This window comes from Haliaeetus leucocephalus, unplaced genomic scaffold (genome assembly GCF_000737465.1).
Source record: "Haliaeetus leucocephalus isolate CR32 unplaced genomic scaffold, Haliaeetus_leucocephalus-4.0 Scaffold687, whole genome shotgun sequence".
NCBI lineage: Eukaryota > Metazoa > Chordata > Aves > Accipitriformes > Accipitridae > Haliaeetus > Haliaeetus leucocephalus.
Genome location: NW_010973123.1, coordinates 3,044,133 through 3,063,902, shown reverse-complemented (window position 1 = coordinate 3,063,902; position 19,770 = coordinate 3,044,133). Strand labels below are relative to the sequence as shown.

Below are 19,770 nucleotides of genomic sequence, written 5' to 3'. Positions count from 1 at the left end.
GAAGAGGGGAAAAAACCTTTGTGTATGCTTGATTCAATTTATGAAGGCATGTGACAGTCAACTCACCAGCCTGAGAGAACTCTTCTGGCTTTGTAAAAGTGTACTTGGTACATCCTTTCTCAACATACATGAACATCCCTTAAATTAGCTCCTTAAATTGACTTGGCATGTCAATACATGAGTTAGATGAGTTTAAGTAGACAGTGTGGTTCATGTAGTTGGCCAAAGCTACAACAGGCGGGAACACTAAGCCAGATGCGGTGTGGGTGGGTGCGACTGCACAGTCCTTGAGACATGGCAAATGCTCTGTGCAATAAAGACCACCTTACATTTTTACATAAGAAAAATACGTAGCAATCCAAAGTGAATCACTTTTAGGTGTGTTGCTATATCTTAGCAACTGCTGCACTTGGGGGAAATTTTGACTGTTTGTGACTCCATAGATGGCTTAGGGAATACGAACTTTTAACTTCTCTTTTCTATGTATGGATATCCTGAAGCACACAGAGTGGGCTGTCCTTCTGGCAGTAAAATAATAGCTAGCTTACAGTTCGTACAGGTTACTACCATAAATTTTAGAAAGGTGTGCTGAAATCCTTAGGAATGCTTTTCAAAAAGCTCCTGACAGCACTAAAGAAATGGAAAATGTTGTTTTATCTACACCTAAGAAGTAATGTCTATCTTCTGAAGTACAAAGTGTATTGATCCCATGAATTTTAGATGAAATGACCTTGAAGCTTAAACTCAGAGTGCTGTTCCTACAGCCTCATACTCCTGACTGCTCCCTTAAATATTTGTTGCCTGAGGACAAAGAGGAGGAAACCAGAACTAAACAAGAATAAAAAGGTTTGAAGTAGGTCCTTCCTTGATGTTTCCTAATACACACAGTCTGCCTTTGTCTTCTGGGCTATAAATCCTGATAAATTGCACAGTGTTTTGTCTTATATGGTCCAAAATACTGCTATTCTCAAAAACTAACCAAAATGTACTGTGCTGCCGTGTTGTGGCTCTTAGATACCATGTTGCCTTTAGTATAAATATGATTGTGCTTAGAGTAAGTATCTTTTACTTTTCCACAAAGCACAGAAAGTTTAATAGATACTGCCAAGTTAACGAGAGTGAAAACCTCAGACATCCCTCGGTTTTTCTTTGGTGGACATATCTCTTGATAAAAGATGAACCAAAAGTTAAGTCTGTTTTATGTTCAGCTCATAACCATGTTTACCTCTTTCTCCATGGGACAAATACAGAGCTATTATGAGAAGATCTGTTAATTTTTAACGGTAAACTTGTATTTTTGTTTTCTTTGTAGAAGTAACAGTGGTTTACCAAAACGGGTTACCTGTGATTTCTGTGAATCTTCCATCCCGGCGTGAACGTTGCCAATTCACGCTTAAACCTATCTCAGACTCTGTTGGTGTGTTCTTGCAACAGCTGCAAGCAGAGGACCGAGGAATAGATCGGGTTGCAATCTACTCAGCAGGTACTGTTGTTTACAAACTAATTGATTTACTTGCTTACCAGCTATTTTCATCCAGCTTCTTGCTTTTCAAGTAAAAGTTTGCTATGGTGTGAGTTCTTTGACATTCCTGAAAAAGTAGAAGGTAGAAATGGCATTCCTAGGGTAAGACTATTGTTAGCTATCCCTGTGTTGTTAGGTCTGTCAAGGAAATCTGACTGTAGAGTGAAGGAGCAGGAAAACATGCCTGATGCTTAGCTTACAGACATCAGTCCTAATGGAGGTGATTTTGGTGAGTTTCCTATTATTTAGTAGGAAAGATGCAAGCTATGCAACTGATGTAGAGGTTCTAAGGATTTGTAAGGAACTGGCTGTATAAGGTGGTACAAGGGAAATGGTATCTTGCTTAGCTATGAAAACTCAGTCATGTTTCACTTAATGTCTTATTTCACTGTTGTGCTCAGTTGTTTTGTGTCTGCTAGCCACCAAAGCTCTGAAACATTGTTAGGATTTCTTATGGAAGTGCCATCAAAGCCAGTTATTTTCTTAAGTCTTGGCCTTGGAGGGAGGTGTTCGCTAGGTTAGTGATGTCAATGCTGTCCAATACCAGAGATTGAAGTAATTTCTAATGCCAGTGGAGAGAGATGAAGGTTACTTAAGTGGATTGTTTTGCAAAACATAGTAAAACATTAAAAGTGTGTGGGATGAAAGGAGCTGCTTTTTATAAGATGACCCCAAATATCACAGATGTAGAAAAGCTGCTGCATATGTAGCTCAGCTAGTCTTTGCCATATAAGGTCTCCCAGTGTGTGTGTGTGGGTGTGTATATATATCCATCTTGACAAAGAGTATTGTCTGTGGGAAAGTGTAGAAGTCCAACAACTGGATTTGGAATGGCATTACAACTTAACCACAGCACGTTTAGGTACTTTGTTTCTACTGTTTAATGAGTCGTCTCTTTGCCTTACAGATGGCACACGTGTCGCCTCCTCCACAGGCATAGATTTGCTTCTGCTGGATGACTTCAAACTGATCATTAATGATGTCACGTACCATGTTAGACCACCAAAGAGAGGTAAACCAGCCTGGTTCTGGTAAACGTCAGAAATAAATTTCAGTATGCAGTTCCCTGTTCAATTGCAGCATGCTTTATTAACTTGTTCAAGAACGTGAAGAGTTATTTCTGAAGGAAACCATGCAGTTTCTAATCCTGCTCTTGGAGTCTAATTTAGTGATATCCAAGTAATCAGAGTAGTCAGTGATGAAAAGCAAATATTCATTCTGCTCAAAGCTAGTAGCCCCTGTAAGAAGAATAAATGAAGAAATGTAATTTCTTTTAATTTCTAAATTTTTATAAATTTTCTTCTAACTACTGAAAAGTAATTTAATATAACTCATTCTGAAGGAGTACAATACAAAATGGGAATTAGATTGAAACTTAACATTATCTGATTTGGAAGAATAAATGATTCCCTCGCTTGATAGTTAACATTGTTTCCTTTTAAGTGTGATACTTTGAAAATTGCAAATAAACCTTGAAACTTTGTTAGCTGACAAACAGTGAAATAAATGAGACTGTGCTCTTAGAAAGTTAGATTACTAAGAATCAAATAGGAAGGGAAACCAACCTATTTTGAATTAATAAGAAAATCTTTTTAAATAATGGGCTTTGGACAGTTGTGTAACTTTCAAGATGTGAAAATTTGCAAGAAGCTTTTGAGATGCTCCAGGGTTACTGGCAGAGCCAGGAACTTGGTATTTTCATCTACTGTCTATTCTTTATCCTAGGCAACTTTATAGGCTTCATAAAGCACCAGGTTCTTGCACGCCTATACTTCCCTCTGAGGACTTAACCAAAAGGACCAGATATTGAAATGTTGATCTGCTTGTTGCTTGGCTCACAGTGGAGGATTTTTGTCTACCTTACTGTTCTGTTATTGTTGCAGGCAATAATGTGAACTTTGCAAGCAGTATTTTTCTAAAAAGAATTTTTAGCCCCGTAGACAGGCAAACAGATTAGGAAGGATTTATAACTTGTCTTGCATGTCCAGTTGAAGTCAGATGGTGGAAATACCATCCATGATTTGTCTGGATGTTTTCCCTAGCGTTTGGGCCTTCCTCTCTTATGCCTCTCTTCAAGCAGTAGATAATGAACAAAATCGTTCATAAGGCAAAAGCTGTGAGGGAACTGTTAATGTTCCTTTTACTGTCTTGACCAGTCTGAGTAAGGCAACATGTTAAAGCAAGTTGATCTATCAAAAATAAGGAGACTGACCACATCTTTTGGGTCTGAGACTACCCTGGGTGGCTGAATTCTAGGAAGATCTGCTGATATATGCCATCTTCCGTTGTAGATGTAGTTCGCTTCCAAGGACCTTTTTGCAAGGAAAATAATAAAAATGTATTCTAGCATTTTACTGTTCACAGTATAAAAATACCACGTAAAAAAGATATTTCTTACTTGGGGAACTTTGTGCAGGCACCTGTCCTTAGTATGTGGGAGACTCTGGAATTGGGAGTACAGCATTGGGTGAGATACTTTTTGTCCCCTATCTGTGGGTTAGACTGACCTCCCCTAGAGATGTGTTTTTCCAAACTCCTTAAAAGCACCTAAACAGAAAACTCTCCATTAAGATTGGGTATCTCAATTACTGGATATCACACACACAAAAAAGTTACTCTCTGCTCTGTCACCCCACTTCTCTGTGTCCTGAATGTGGTATTTTCACACACTTGTAAGGCATCGTAGGCCAGAGAAGTGGAGTAAGGATTTTAACAAGGTATCTCTTCTAACTATTAGTGCCTGAGAGCAGGTGATGCTATCCAGCCTAGCTGGTCTAGTCTGTAATTTTTAATACAACTAAATGAGAATGCAAACATGGTGTCCATTTCTGCACTGGAGAAACTGCTGTCCCAAGGTAAGGCAATTCATACATCCTGCTTACCTAGTGTTTGTGAGAGCAAAGTCTGTGTCAGTGAGTCAGTATGTTTTTTTGGTTAGGTTGCTTGTATGATATACCCATTGTGTGTTGGTAGGTGAGCTCTAGGATCACCTAGGTTACGTGAAATTGCTGCCTCTGATTCATTTGCCAAGGAGATTTCTATAGTTAGTTCATACTAAAATGAATGTGCTCGTAAACAGGCGCTGAGGTTAGTTCTGTTAAACTTCTTAGCTATTGCTTTTCCATTTTTACAAAATCACCCTGGGTATTTTGAAATGGAAATGCCAGAACACTGTAATCTTAAACACTAAGTACTTTTTGATTGTCACTTCCCCTATGAAGAAAAAAAAATAAATCCATGTGTTCCTATGGAACAGGAGCCCTTTAGCCAGGAGGGGGTTATGGTGTGCTTTGTGTGCCTTGGCACAGACAACTGAGTCACTTCTTTCCCTTGAGCTGCTAGTGTTAAAACTTAAGCTGTCCACAGCTTTTTATGCATTGGTAAAATCATCTTTTGAGAAGATAACCTAAGGTATGAGCCCAGGATGCTTCAAAAATTATTTTTTTAAAAAATGTCTTTATTCGGCTAATGTCAAGTTCTTTTGCTTTAACATGAAACTTGTTTTTTTCCATATGAAGTGTGTGATACAATACTGGTAGTCACAACTCTCTTACAAATTGATTTCCTTTAGGAAACCTTTTTGTGTTGAAATGTGGGGACAAAGGCAGTTTCAGTTAGTGGCCCTGTTACTGTCTCTATTTAAATACTGTGAGGGAGAATTTCATTGCCCTGTAGGCAGTACAGCAGGGAGTTGCCCACAAAGTGTTGGGAAACAATTCCTGGCATTGGTACTCAAAATAATTATCATAAGACTGCATGTTCTTGGACCACTAACCCAAGATGTTTGGTTGCTGTCATGAATAACTATGGTTGCTGATGGTCTGTAGTCTGAATTCTGGCTGTTTCTTGACAGCTGGTGTGATGGATCATACTAGTTTAGTTGTTCGTTTGTCTTCGTTGAGTCTTGTATATAAATATGGATCAGAAGTGGCTGTTGATATTTGGCAAGCTTAACAGTATGTATCTCTTTTCCTTGTTCTTATCAAATTTTAGGAATGTCCAATAATAAAGCCTGGTTATCTTTTGAAGAAATCATATCGTCTTAGTGTGCTGGAGCTCTTCCAAAGGCTTCTTTGTTGAAAAGATAGTTTTATACATTTCCTGTGCAGACTAATAGCAGTTTCTGAAGAGTATATGAGAAGTTCTGTGGATACATGCATATAAAGCAGTCTCTTTTTTTTTCTAGAGCTTTTAAGCCATGAAAATGCAACAACGCTGAATGATGTCAAGACATTGGTTCAGCAGTTGTATACCGCCTTGTGCATTGAGGAGCACCAGCTGAACAAAGAGAAGGAGCTGATAGGGAGACTAGAGGAATTGAAGGAGCAACTAGCACCACTAGAAAAAGTGAGAAGTTTCTCATTGTATTTTACTTATCCTCCAAATGCAGCCTAAATTTATTTCAAGGTTTTAATTGGCATGCTTCAAATAGTTTTAAGATCATCGAAGCAGAAGATGTGCTGAGTGTGTACTCAGCCAGGTCTGTTTCTGGTTTCAGTGGAAGTATTTTGTCTCCTTGCTTTATATAGTTGGAAATGAACTTGGTAGTAAATAAAGACTGGGACTAATGCAACAGAACATCTGTGAACATAAGAGAAATAAACATCTTTGTGAGGCATTCAGAGCATGTTCAGAGTAAAATATGGTTGATGGCAAGGTACTGGTGGAAAAGTCTAGATTTGTCTGCATAATCTAGACTCTAATCATATCAAACCACTCTAATAATTTCAAACCTCTTAATATAAATACAAGGTGCTATTTTTACATTATCTCTTAATGATATTAACATAATTATTTTTGAGAATACAAGGTGTGTGCTTCTGTCTTTGGCAGGTAAGGATGGAGCTCAGCAGGAAAGCAGAGAAGAGGACAACCTTGGTGTTGTGGGGAGGCCTGGCCTACATGGCCACTCAGTTTGGGATTCTGGCCCGCCTCACCTGGTGGGAGTATTCTTGGGACATTATGGAACCAGTCACCTATTTCATCACCTATGGTAGTGCCATGGCAATGTATGCTTATTTCGTAATGACTCGCCAGGTAGGACTTGTTGTGCTGACGTTGACACTTCAGTAGAAGACTTTCTTTGAGCTCTACTCCCTAGAAAAATAGCAAAATTGTGCCTGTTAGATGTAGCTTTGCCTTTTCCTTATCCTGTCAGAACCTAGATGCGGCTTGATTTAATTAGTGCTGTCCAGGATGGTGGTGTATAGTTGTGGGTTTTCTGGTGGTGGTCATTGCTGATTTCATGGTTCTCTTACCATAAATGCTTATGTGTATGTTGGGTGGTTGACTGCTTTAGCTATACAGGTTCATCTACTGACAGGTAATGGTTTCTGCATGCACACCCATGCAGCTTCACACACATTGACTTGCACCGGAGGCTTCCCAAGTGCTGTGATATATGAACCCAAATAAACTGTGGGTGCATGAGGTACCATCTGCATTTCAAAGAAGCCCATCTCTCCGACAGGAGATGCCGGCCTTTTTAAAGGGACAAAGGTTAAGGGATCTTGTTGGAAATACTTTTGTTTAGGTGTTTCATGGATCTGGCCTCCCATGCAGGTGAAGGATCCTTCTCTGGATCCTTGTAGTTGTGAGAGACTCTGTGTGGATTTTCTAGTACATGGTTTGTTTCATCACTCCCATTTAAACTTCATAATCCCATTTAAATAATGAGGGAGAGAGGGACTGCTCAAAGAGTCTCTGCTGTCACAAGACCATCAGGACAGATGCTGCAGGTGTTCCAGTGCGGTGTCCCAGGGGTCTGTCAGCTGCGTCGTTTCAGGGCCTGAGGCGTGCCCCTTTCAGGGATGCTCAGTAGTTTCTGCCAAGTGCTCTTGGAACTTCTGCCATGTTTGAACTCAGATTTGATGTTTTAATCATGCTCTGTATCAATTAGTGCCTCTTCTGCCACACCTTAAAATCTCAGTGTTTCAGGGGTGGTATGGCTCTGAATGCAGGTTTTTTCTCCACCTGACAGCCCTAATTGTTGGATGTATACCAGGCACAGAGGCTATGTGATGTTCCAGTGCAAGGGAGAGTTAACTTCAGCAGGCAGACCTGTGCTTTGTAGAGGCTATGTGGGATTTGGTGTTAACAGCTCTGCTGCTCAGAGTTATCTGCACACTTTAAAGAGCTGTGACTTTTTGCAGTAGAGTATCCTTGGCAAAAGCTGTGGTATTGGGTTCTTGTTCTCACATCTATTGTTGCTTTAATTAGCCATTGCATGTTTATGACCTTAAGAAAAAGAGAGCAAGGGCCATCTTAGAAGGGCTTTTTCCAGTATTTATAGCTTCCCCCCACCCCCCCCCCCCCCCACCCTTTTTCCCCACAAAGTTGTCAGTATCGGAACCCTGAAATGTGTTAGTTTTTGTTCTCTCTGCATGGAAGGATTCACACATTCAGGACAGGAGGGAGGTGATGGTAACTCACTGCTGGAGCATAACATACTAGTAGAGAAGCAAATGCTTGACTGTACTGGGTCTAGCTGGGACGGAGTTAATGTTCTTCATAGCAGCTGGTATGGTGTTGTGTTTTGGATTTGTGACCACAACAGTCTTGTAACACACCAATGTTTTTGCTATTGCTGAACAGTGCTTGCACAGCATCAAGGCCTTCTCTGTTTCTTGTTCCTCCCTGACCCGCCCCCCAGGAGTAGGCTGGGGGTGGGTGAGGCATTGCAAGGGGTCACAGCTGGGAAGCTGACCTGAACTGCCCAAAGAGATATTTCATACCATATAATGTCATGTTTAGCAATAAGTGGGGGCGGGGAAATTATTTTCTCCAAAGTAGCTGTTGCTCGGAGGCTGGCTGGGCATTGGTCTGCTGGTGGGAGGTGGTGAGTGATTGCTTTTGCATCACTCTTACGGTTGGTTGGTTGTTTTTGTTTTTTTTTTCTTCACTTATTAAACTGTCTTTATCTTGACTTTTAAGGTTGGGTTTTTTTCTTGGGGTTTTTTTGCCCTTTTGATTGTCTTCCCCCATCTGGCTGTGGGGGAGTGACTGACTAAGTGGGGGCTTAGCTGCTGGCTGGAGTCACCCCACCACACTGGGTGAGCTTAGACAATGCTGTCTGGTCTTGTGCCTTCGCTGACAGAAACTAGTTGTCCTCCCAAAACACACCTGATAAATACTGTGCTAATGGTATCCTGTGTTGCATCCTGTTGTGGCTTTGTTCCTATCTTTTCTACTTTTTTCTTTTTAGGAATATGTTTATCCAGATGCCAGAGACAGACAGTACTTACTATTTTTCCATAAAGGAGCCAAAAAGACACGATTTGATCTAGAGAAATACAATCAACTTAAGGATGCAATTGCTCAGGTAACAAGAGTTTTTCCAGAAATAAGACAAAGAAATTATTGCTTGTTAGCTCTTAGCTGCTATTAATAGAAGCACCTCAAACAAGAATGGATGTATCTTAAGTTTTCAGCCCATTTTCTTGTTACAGCCCCAGTGCAATCACTGAATTGGCTTTGATATGTCCAGGAATAGAACTGCTGGATGCGTAAATTAACAAGAAATGGTTGCCTATATCTATCTGTAAGGGCCTTTTAGAAACTGCTGGTAAATCTTGAGTTGCTTCAGGCACTTCATGCCTCAGAGAAGCCTAATTCAAGATTTCCTTTCTTCTCAGCTCCTACACACCAGATGGATTTAGTAAGGAATGAAGACTTGCATCCATTCAGTTCATGTCTTCCTGACATAGCACTTCAGTGCACTGCATTGCATTTCTGGAAAATAATGTTCAAAAAATTTAGCTGTATTGTTAGAGGCGATGGGGACAGATTTCTCATATTCTGGAGACAGATACTTTTGGCAGACCGTCCACATTGTGGAATCTGTTCAACAAAGGAGTCGGGTAGAGATCTTTCCTTGTGTTTCTGAGAGCCTTTTGGCAGAAGGATGGCATGAGCAGAAAAAGCAGAGCTACCACATTCTTTTTCACTGCTCCATATCATTGTCTGTTTATTCCCAGACTCTGGAAATGACAGTGTAGGATATACGGGGTAAGATGTATTCTCCCCCTGCCTTGGAGAAGGAGCTGCGCAAGGAGTAGAGGGAGGTCAGGGCTAGGCTCTTTTGGTTTCATGAGAAAACCAAGAAAGATCTCTGGGTTTTCTCATGCCGTGTTGAATACGGGTACCCTTGGATGGTATCTTCATGGAGTTTTTCTTCTAGAATCAACCATTCCCATTAATCTGGTTGGGTTTTGGTTTTTATTTAAACAAACAAACAAAACCAAACCCAACGAAATGAAACAACCCCAACCCGGTTCCAGTGAGTTTGTGGACCAAATCTTCCCTACCATATTCCTTTTAAGTGGCTGCACGTAGACAAGTTTAGAGAAGTACAGAGCAAATGTCTAAGTGCTGAGAATGGTTTTTCCAAATATAAGCCTGTGACTTCATTTTACTTTTTGAACACTTCCTTCTGTACAGGAAAAACAAGGAAATGCAGAAAAGCTTTCCATTCTGTCAAGGGGAGCAGTATTGGGGAAGGTGTATCAGGAGCTTGTTCTTTATAATGTGTCTTTTACTTTTAGGCAGAATTGGACCTTAAGAGGCTTCGAGATCCACTGCAGGTTCACCTGCCCATCCAGCAAATTGATGAAAAGGATTGATCAGCAAAGAAGCTCTGAACCCCGGCAAAAAACCTGTTCATAGCTCTTGCCTTTTTAATTAAAGCATTGCAGGTGGAAGCTGGGAGGTAGTGTGGGGGTGGAGGGTTTTTACCTTTAATCAAGACAAAGGACTGCAGGGGGGGAATCTCTTAAATCTGAAGATGGGACATTGTGGAATGTTAGTTCTGAAAAGGGCTTGGCAAACAGTCACCTTTAAAAAACTGTCTGAATGGCGATTGTGTACAAATACAGGATTGGGGGTGTTCATGAAAAGAATGTAGTGCTGGGGTGTAGGGTTGTCTTCTTCCAGCTTTGCAGGGTCTGCCTCTTGATAAGGCACCAGCAGCCTGCTTAGCTTTTTAAATTTTCCTTTACCTGATTCAGATCTCTTTCTCTCTCTCTCTCTCAAAAAAAAAAAAAGGGAGAAAAAAAAAAAAGAACAAAGAATCCAAGCCACCTGGAGCTATGGCTGGTGATCAGAACTTGCACTCCACCGCCATTAACACGCACACTTCTGATCAGACCTGGTCTCTTTTATAAAGTTACTACAAGACTGCTTTCTACTGGAAAACCGTGAGCTTCCCCTTCCCAGCCTGCCCCATGTGCTCCACTGACTTCCTCCTTTGCTTATTTGTAGCACAGATTGGTTGTAGCCAAGTGAGAGAAGGAATGAGTTTTCTTCTGAACATTTGATAATTGATATTTTGGATTATTCCATAATAACTATATAAACTTTGCGTCCCAATGCCCTTGAGCTCCTTTTAGAAATCAATGGCAGCATTGCATGAGAGGTTTTTTATATTCAGTCTTAAGGGAGGGACATTCCCCTCTTCCTACCCCAAATCTGATAGCCAGCTGGACTATGAAATTATGAAGGTTTACAGGATTATGAAACTGTCACAGAATCACGGCTCCTGCTTCTAAATGAACAGTTTTGGAACATGGATTAATTAAACTTGATATTTGACTGCTTGTGTAATGGGATAAAAGGTCTCATATATGGTCAAAGCATTTTCCTTGCCCAGAGGCTTTTTGAAAGCCTGGGGCTCTTACAGTGCAAGACACAGAACTACTTCAGTTCTCTAGCACTTTCCCCTAATTAAGTAGCTTTAAATGAACTTTGCATCCCCAGGTCAGAATTTCTTAGGAGTGGCTAATGACATCTCTTGTTCTTAGCTAAAAGAAATAGAGGAAGGAAGGTCAACCCATTGCCCTCTCTTCTAGCCAAGGCTGGCTGATTTGTAAGCAGATAAACCATCTCTTCATTCAAAGCATGTCAGTCTGTTTTAGCATCCTGCTGATAAATACTGTGGAGACAGGATGAAGGTGGGAGAAAGGCACTAAGCTTTATACACAAAAAGGCTGGCTGCTTTTTGTGTGTTTCACTATTCCTCACTGTGTCATGGAAAGAGGCTTCTGTTTTTTTGGAGAACCATGTTTTAAAACAAATAGGAAAAAAAAAAAAAAACAAAAACAAATCAGTATTAACTAGATGCCAGGTGCCTTGCGGATGTGGAAACACAGCTGGGATTGCTGCCTCTTCTCACTCAATGGCATGTTGGACCGAATGGGTGCATGTTTCTAGTTTGTTTTTTTTTTTCCCCTTCCCCTTTTCCTCTGTCTTTCAATTTAATTACATTGTGTGATTATTTTTTATCTGGTTTATCCTGTTTGTGTGGTGAGTTTTAAAGGGAAAAAAATGAACACCATCCTGTAGCTGAATCCTTGGTGTGTGTTTGGGATGAGGGAGGGAGCATGGAGAAAAGTCCTTCTTTAAAAAAAAAAAAAAGGAAAAAAAAAAAAACAAAACCAAAACCTGAACATGTGTAAAATCCTGTATCATTTATGAAATATGTATAAAAGAGCAATGTACTTCTGGAACAATAAATAACTATTCAATTTTTGAATCGGTGCTCTTGAATAAGGTTATTTTCCCCAGCTGAGAGGAGAATATTCGATGTGTAGCAGCCGTCTCCTGAGTTTCCTCCATTTCTTTTTGTTTAGGTTGTTTCTTCTTGACCTTACATCACTGAGGCCGTGGTGATGCAGATAATAGCTTTCCTGAAGAAGCTTGGATGGAGATCTTGCTGCCATGCCTAGCTGCGTAACACAGGGATCTTGGGAGCAGTTGAGGTGGTGAGGTAGAAGTAGAGATATTTGGTCTAACAAAGATCTGCCTTTGTTTGGCCAGCATAGTAGCTCCATGTGGAGGCTGACAAAATCTGGAGATATGTGTCAGGTTGCAGGATAAGAATATATATGGGTGTGTAATGCCCAGCAACCTAAAAGGTACCAAGTGGTGTCAGTGTATTTCTGTATTGCATTCAAGAGCTGTTTCAGAGGAAAACTGACGTTTTGAGCTTTTGTTACCTTCTTTATGGGCCTCTGAATGGCTGTGGCCTGATTTGTCATGGTGACGTATCGCTTGTTTATTAACTTTAGGAATTGCCAGACTGTACTTTGTCCTAACTTTCATGGGATGTTAGGATGAGATGTTTGGTGCCAGAAGGTTTTTTTCATGTCCACTGACTGTTAAAAAAAGAAAAATTGAAAAAATCCATGACTGGCCAGTTTTTAAAACAGCCAACTCTTGTGATATTTGAAGTCTGAGAGGAGGGGCTGGAAGCTGCTAGTTATGTGACCTACCTTTAATCAGTGTTGAAATTTAGTTCAGCAGTGCTGACAAAACCCTCTTCCTCCAAGCAGCCCTTAGTCTGTTGCTGTGTACAGACAAGCTGCTGCCCTCCCTAGACAAATTACTTTGGTCAGTTGCATAAGAAGTCATCCATTTTGGCATCCAGAAGAACTGAAAACTTTGATATCTAGTGCCACAATCCCTATTTTGAAAGCAAGAAAATGCTGTGACAGAATTGTTCCTGCACATGCTTTAATGTTGTTCTAGAGACGATGTGGGAAAAGGAGTAAAATATGAGTCTAAAACTGTACCCTGAAATATGGGCTGTCCATTGGATCTTGTTAGTCTGTACCCCTGGAAGGTTGCTTACTCCTCTCTGCACCACCAGTGCACACATGGTCTCTGCTGGGCATGGATGACATGCCACAAACCTCAAACTCAAATCTCAGTGCTTCAGCTTTTGTTGCCCTTGAATGGCAACATTGAAGGGAATGGTGATGTTTGTTTGCTCTCCTGATATACACTGTTGTTATATGAACATCAACAAACTCTCCTGCAGCAGCTATTTCATGCCTAGGAGCCAAGCAGGTAATAGGGTCCTGTCCCACTGGACAGCACTTTAAGAGCAGGCAGTGCTGCTTGAATCTTAATGTGACACTGCATTCTTTAGACCCTATAAAGGATAAACAGCAGTGTGCATTGCAGTGTTCAGATGCTGCTTTTTCTACCAATTTTGTTATTCATTTGGTTAATATCTTTCCCTCTTTTTCTGTGAGGGAGCTTTCAAATAAATACACATCAAGTTCAGAATTGTCTGGAGAAATGTGTTAGGTTCCCTTTTTGCCATGTCTGTGAGGCTCTACCTTGCAAGTCTCTGCAGGGCAGGTCTTCATGGCTCCTTTTTCCTGAAGAGCAAAGAAGAAACCCTTTTTCTTTTTCCCTGTAACCCTTCCTACCTAGCAGGCAGTGATGATGATCACCTTGCTGCAAGCTCTTACACTTCCATGTGTAAGAGGGCTTGCATGATGCTCTGAAGCTGCTGTTGGCTGTCAGACCTTGGCACTATGTCAGTCAAGTGAAGCTGGCCAAGTTGCCCTGTCTTTCTGAGCCAGTGGAACGATTTCTTTGATCTCCTCTGTGGTTTTTTTTTTGTGGAGTTGTAAATGCAAACTCCCTTGTGCCAGGTTGTATGACTTTATTTTCACATAGGAAGGAGATTTTTATATCTTAAGTGGTTTTCTACCTATCCCAACAGATTCCAATTACTCCCTTTTAAAAAAATCAGTTTTATTTCTATACTGACATTAAAGGTGTGAAAAGTAAAATACAGGAATGGAAATTAAACTTGCAGTCTATTTAAGCCCTGAAGTATGGGAGGAGCTGATGTTATGCTGTGTCATTGTGGCTCTGTGGATCTGTAAAAGATGGGTCCTACTCCTGTTTCTGCCCCTGACTAATTTAGCAATTGTGTGTATGCTGTCTATGCCCTAATTCCTCCATGTAGAAATTAAGGATCATGGAAAATACACTGTGTTCTGTAAGACCTGTGAAAAGACACTCTCAGAACACCCAAGTTCTGCATCACAGGGCTCCACTAAGGGAAAGGAAATAACTGCTGGTCTTCACTAGGAGTTATGTACTTGTCTGATTTCAGTGGGGTCTTGGTGCTTTACTATTTCTTGTGTTGAGTTTGCTCATACTTCACCAAACTTGTGTACACTCCCTGATCTCAACAGCCCTTCCCTTGGCACTGTGTCCTGGGACAAGTTGTTTACAGCAACAAGGCCTATCTCTAAGTCCTTGACATATGTGCAATTCATCTCAGCAGCTTGTCAAGGCTTATTGTGAACATACATCCTCAAATCAATTGCAGACAGGGATCCTGTTGCGTGTGTCGGGTTCTCCTCTCTCTCAGTGGCAGGAAGTGCTGATTAGCTCTTCTGCCTGTTCCTTCTAGGCAGGCTGCAGGAATTACTCCTGTACCAAGAGCTGTTCTTCACACACCTCACTTTCATCAAACATTAGTGTGTCTTGAGAGAAGGCTCTGACAAAGACAAGGCCAGCTTCAGCAAACACCAAAGCATCTTTAGTACATTACGAGAGTTTCCAGCTTAGCTAATGCTTTGAAGAATTAGAGTTCCTTGTCTAAAGGTGGTAAAGCCCTCCAAATCTCTGGGAGGGGCAAGAAGTGTGGTTGCTACCTGCAAAATTAGCATCCTTTCTTGCATTAACAATAGACATACCCAGACTTAGACAGCAGCAGGTTTAGAAGATCCTGTCTCTTGGGTACCAAAATAAAATCCCAGACCTCTATTTTAATATTGCTTTCCTTCTTCCTATCTTTTAACCCATACTGATGACTACTTTGAAGAAATACTAACCTGATCCTGATTCTTCTTGGGAAGTCAGGCTCACTCATCTTCAGCGTGGGGAAGTGGAGGTCAGGAACAACAGAGTTACCAGATCTGCCTGGGAAGTTCAGGCCCTACTGTTGTCCCACAAATGGGGTCCATTTACCTGGTGTGCAAGCCAATAACACACAGAGTTGAGGTATTTGCAAATTGATTTCATTGATGTGCATGAATGGGTGCCTGTCCCAAGACAGCACACCCTTGTCTCAAAAATCCTCACATTCATATACTTAACTATATTCATTGTTATTTTCCTTAATGATTGGTTCTTTCTTCTTCGCCCCTCATGTAAATTAGCATGCTACTCTGTCTTCTTTCTTCATTGTCATCTTTTGAGTAGGTGGTCAATGAGTCAGTGGTCACAATCTCCCCCTGTAGGAATTACCTTTTACCTACTTCTTCCCTACTCTTGGCAGTTCCAAGTGGTTCTTCAAGGTTTATTGACCAGACTACAATCCATTATCTTTTCTGATATAAACATAAAGCCCCATTGTCTGATAGTTAGTTCCTAAACCCTAAATCATGTCTAGTTACTGTTTCCCTATTTTAAAGATTAACTGATGGGGGCTGTACACAGGACTTTAGCAGCTCCCTGGTTATTTCAATCATATTATACATATTAATTGATAACACTACAGCATCTGGAGTACTCCATTAGAATTGTATCCTTTTTTCTAGAGGGCCTGTTTGGAGGAGGGGTTTTTGTTTGGGTTTTTTTTCCCCCCTTCCGCTCTAGCTCCTTGAGGCATAGATTTGCAGTGGCCTATGCTGATACAGGCTACTATTGTTTGTGGGGGAACTGGAGCTATGTATGTCACCTGAAATAACTTGCAAAGCAAAGAGAAAGTCCTGATACAAGACTTGCCTCTGCTGGTGCTTCTTCTGGAAGACTGAGATGGCCTTTGTCTTTCCTGTGGATCCCAAAAATGTTTAGAGGCAGCACACGGAATCTTTTCCAGCCTTAGACTGTTTCCTTGAACTAGATATTACAGTGATTTGGGATAGTGTCACATCTGGGAATGCTGGGGCATCTCCTGTTTTAATCCATTTTGGAGAACTTGATAGGGCCTGTTTGTGATGTCTTTGAGGCTCAAAACTGCTATGATGTAGTTAATTTCCCTTTGTTAGTTGTCAGCTGTCAGTCACTTACATATGACTGTTAAAACATTACTAGTGTGAGGCCTAATATGCCACCTACAGAAAAAAAGTAGCTGGTAATGAAATGGTTCAGAGAAATATACACATCTAACACAAATAGAAAATTCAATTCAAGCTTGTCAGTTTTATTTACCCAGGATCTTAAGTATGAATCAACCTCTCAATGAAAATGGCAAAATATAACTTCCTGTGGCTTGCTGTATTATTTTCCGTTCAATTTTAGTTTCTCTTCTGGGAATTCAGATAATCACCTTTTGAGGGTTATCTGCCTTGCTAGCTTTGCATAGTGAATTTGTTCTCCTTTCCTGTTGTTGAAAAAACTTTTCTGGTACTGCACAGCTGTCAGCACAATATAGCCACAGAGATTTTATTTTTTTTTTTTTTTTGTGGGAGCAATGACAGTCATTTATAAAGCTTGCTTTTTTTTTTTTTTTTTTCTTTAGAGTCATTCACCACTGAAAAAGACTCCTCTGCTGGGGTGGAGCAGAGCACCATATTGTACTTCCCTGCCAGGGGAACACCCAGACAGAGAGAGACTCTTGAGATCTTTCTGTGATGTACAATCTCTACAAAGCAGGCAAATACCCAACTCCTTGTCTCTTGCAAACTCAATATGAAAATAACAGAGTCATGTTTTTCCTGCTGGGGTTTGAAGGTAGCATGTCAGCCTTGACGTTATTCGTTATGCCAGTCTGCTGCAGAAATGCAAGGTGCAAAGGAAATGGGGAAATGCCTTCACTTGCTTGATTGTGCAATTACTGCAGGCTTAGCTGTGCTCTTTGCTGATGGAGAACTTTGTGCCTGAAAATTATTTCCTGTAGGAGAACTGTATGATCATTGTTCATAAGCAGGGAGGGACTGTAGATGTGTATACATATGTATATGTTAAAAACAGAGCTTTAAATCTGTTTTTTATAATAAGACTTACAGCTAGTGGGATGAGAGGGAAGATCCCTTTCTGCTTATTCGTGTTGTTCTTGGTATACATCACTGCCAGTCATAGTGCTTGGTTTGCTTTAGTAGAGAACAGATTTCAGTGTGCTACATCTTGTCTATAGCCAGAGCTTGTGATTATGACCTGCAACTCAACCCAAAACCTTGGTTTGAACCAGTAAGGCAGAGCTTCTCAATTACTGAGTTTTGCATGGAAGTTAACTCAGTAACGTTGGGTTTCTTGATTGTTGGTTTGGTTTTGTGTTTTTTAAAGACAGGAACATTAGACTGCTGCAGAAAAACATCTTTATTTGCTTTGTTTGATAATCTTGCTGCAGTGGTCAGGTTGTGTGATCAGGAGTGGAAAGAGCCTTTGTGTAGCATAGGAACAGCTTATTTCCGTGTGGGACACCAGTCTTTCACTTTGACTGATGTTTCCATTGTAGCTCTGCTCCAAGCACTCATCTGCAATCTTTGCTCGGAAGGGTCAGTTCTCCTCCTTTGGCCACTATTTCCTGCAGTTAAGGCTCTTTAGCTGGTGTTTTCTGCCTGTGGGGAGTCATGAAGTCGTATGACTTGTGGAAGGAGCAGAGATAACAACAAGCACCCATCTGTTCTTCTTTTCCATCCCTTCAGGATGTCTGGGTGTCCGTGGTTAGAATTCTTCTCCAGATAAGATAGTGGAGGTGTCACTGTGGGGCAGTCAAGCTAGAAAACAATAGCGGGTTGAGTCCAAAAAACAAGATTGATCAGTAAGTACATCTCTGTTGTCAATAAGGGGCAGAGCTGCTCTGTGGAGGTCAAGGCTGGAGCTGTACCCCACATCCCTTCAGCTTCTTCCTCTGATAAACTTCTAGGAGAGCTATCACACTTGCTCTTCAGAAAGCTTGAGGTCAGAAGCTCCACTGAGAGGAGGACTGCAAGACCCACAGCGTGTGCAAGGGCTTTCAAGCCTCTGTTACTTGAGTGGTAACTGTTCCTTGGCTGAGTGGGATGTTCCAGTATTTGTTTTTCTCCATCTGCTTTGTCATCCAGCTGCAGCCAGTGTCTTTGATGGGTGAGTAAAGAAGCATTGCCTTCAAGCTTATTTCTGTTTGCCATCTTTAAGGTTTGTGCTGAGCCTTGGTGTTCTTAGGTGAAAGACTAGAAGACGTGAGAAATATTGTTTTTCTTTGAAGGTGGTGTGAAATTCCTTCCAATTGGAAAGATCTTTCTGTCACAGAGCGTGAAGCCTCCCATACTGGGAGAATCTCTATTGCCAAAGCACTGTGGGATTTTGCTCTCCCATAGGAGGAGAGACTCTGAGTGGATATTATGCTACTTTTTCACCTGCTCCTTCGACAAATCTTAACTGAATTTAGTGTCATAATGCAGTGCTGCTCATTTCATTGCTTAGTCGTGCCAGAGCAGAGACCTCCAGTTACACAATACACACGGGATTAATCTCTGTGCAGAATGGTGGGCTTATGAATGCTTGCCAGAGTCTGATTTGTCATCTAATATATATGCTAGCATGTCAGCTAGAGAACTAATGATATCATCAAGATTACAAATTGAAAAGCTTTACTTCATAGCTAACGCTTGTTAGGCTGAATTGCTCAGGCCACGCAAGAAATGTTGGGGAGGAAAAGATTGAGCCAAGAAAAATGAAAACCGGAGCAAGCTGGAGAGAGTTATATATCTTATACAAAACTCAAATGCTTTCATTGTTTGGGGAGGAGATGAGAGGTCGATTGGTTGCTTCTATGTTTTTGTGGAGTTTTTTCTTAAGAACTCAAATTAGTTTTCAATAAACTGTGCTGTTAAAGACTGCTTTGGTGTCTGTGAGGAGGTTGGCTTGGGGCAGTGCTGGCAGTCCGAGGGTGGCCATGAGGGTCTGCGGTATCTGGAAGAGCACTGTCTGCTTTTTCTACTTGTTTGCCTCCCCTTCACTCCTGTCTGAAGCTCTCAGAGAAATGAAAGATGTGAGGGTGCACTACCCCATTCCCCTGAAATGCCGCCTTCTGGCTGCCTCTGAGCCACTGCATGTTCATCTCAGTAAATTTTGTCTTTAAATTATCTTCTGAATGTTTAGGAGACAATGTGATCTCTCTAGATGGGTGTTTTCAGAATGTGTCTACAAAGGATATTTCATAAAGTTAATTATACTATATGACAGCTAATAAGAGTGTGTATTTTTGGTGCTGCCCAGCTGGGAAGCTGACAGGGCATTCCTCGCTTCACCTCATTTGGCTTTTAACAGCACAAAAACCTTTTAATCTTAGTCAGTGACTCACCCTAAGGCCACACCAAATCATCTTGTGGAAACCAAGTGAGTTACGCTGAGGAAGCTCAGAGGAAGCTCTGTTCAGCTGCGTGCAGAGAAAAGGTATGATCCATCTTTTCCTATTGCAAGAAGTCAAGAAAGCTTTTGGAGGATGGGATTTAACAGTGCTGCTGCTGTCTGTGGGTGAGGGGAGGCAAGGAGAGGTAGGTGAAATCAAGAGCTCA

General features: G+C 41.1%; 2 protein-coding genes across 3 annotated transcripts in view; both read left to right on the top strand.

Moving 5' to 3' along the window:
- MCU (mitochondrial calcium uniporter) overlaps positions 1–12,050 on the top strand; it is a 95,389-nt gene extending 83,339 nt beyond the window's left edge. The window contains exons 4-9 of the mRNA XM_010580003.1: positions 1,313–1,483; positions 2,430–2,534; positions 5,709–5,869; positions 6,356–6,559; positions 8,727–8,843; positions 10,066–12,050. Of these exons, the coding sequence (XP_010578305.1) occupies positions 1,313–1,483; positions 2,430–2,534; positions 5,709–5,869; positions 6,356–6,559; positions 8,727–8,843; positions 10,066–10,143 (836 nt within the window). The 3' untranslated portion in view covers positions 10,144–12,050. The remainder of the gene's footprint in view (positions 1–1,312; positions 1,484–2,429; positions 2,535–5,708; positions 5,870–6,355; positions 6,560–8,726; positions 8,844–10,065) is intronic.
- Positions 10,143–19,770, top strand: part of OIT3 (oncoprotein induced transcript 3) — a 32,632-nt gene continuing 23,004 nt past the window's right edge. The window contains exon 1 of one of the 2 annotated variants that reach the window (XM_010579909.1): positions 10,143–10,229. Coding sequence is in view for 1 of the 2 variants with exons in the window: in XM_010579908.1 (XP_010578210.1) it covers positions 18,274–18,337 (64 nt within the window). In the remaining variant the exon portion in view is untranslated. Of the gene's footprint in view, positions 10,230–15,769; positions 18,338–19,770 lie in introns of those variants that run through there. The other variant, XM_010579908.1, reaches the window with a different exon arrangement.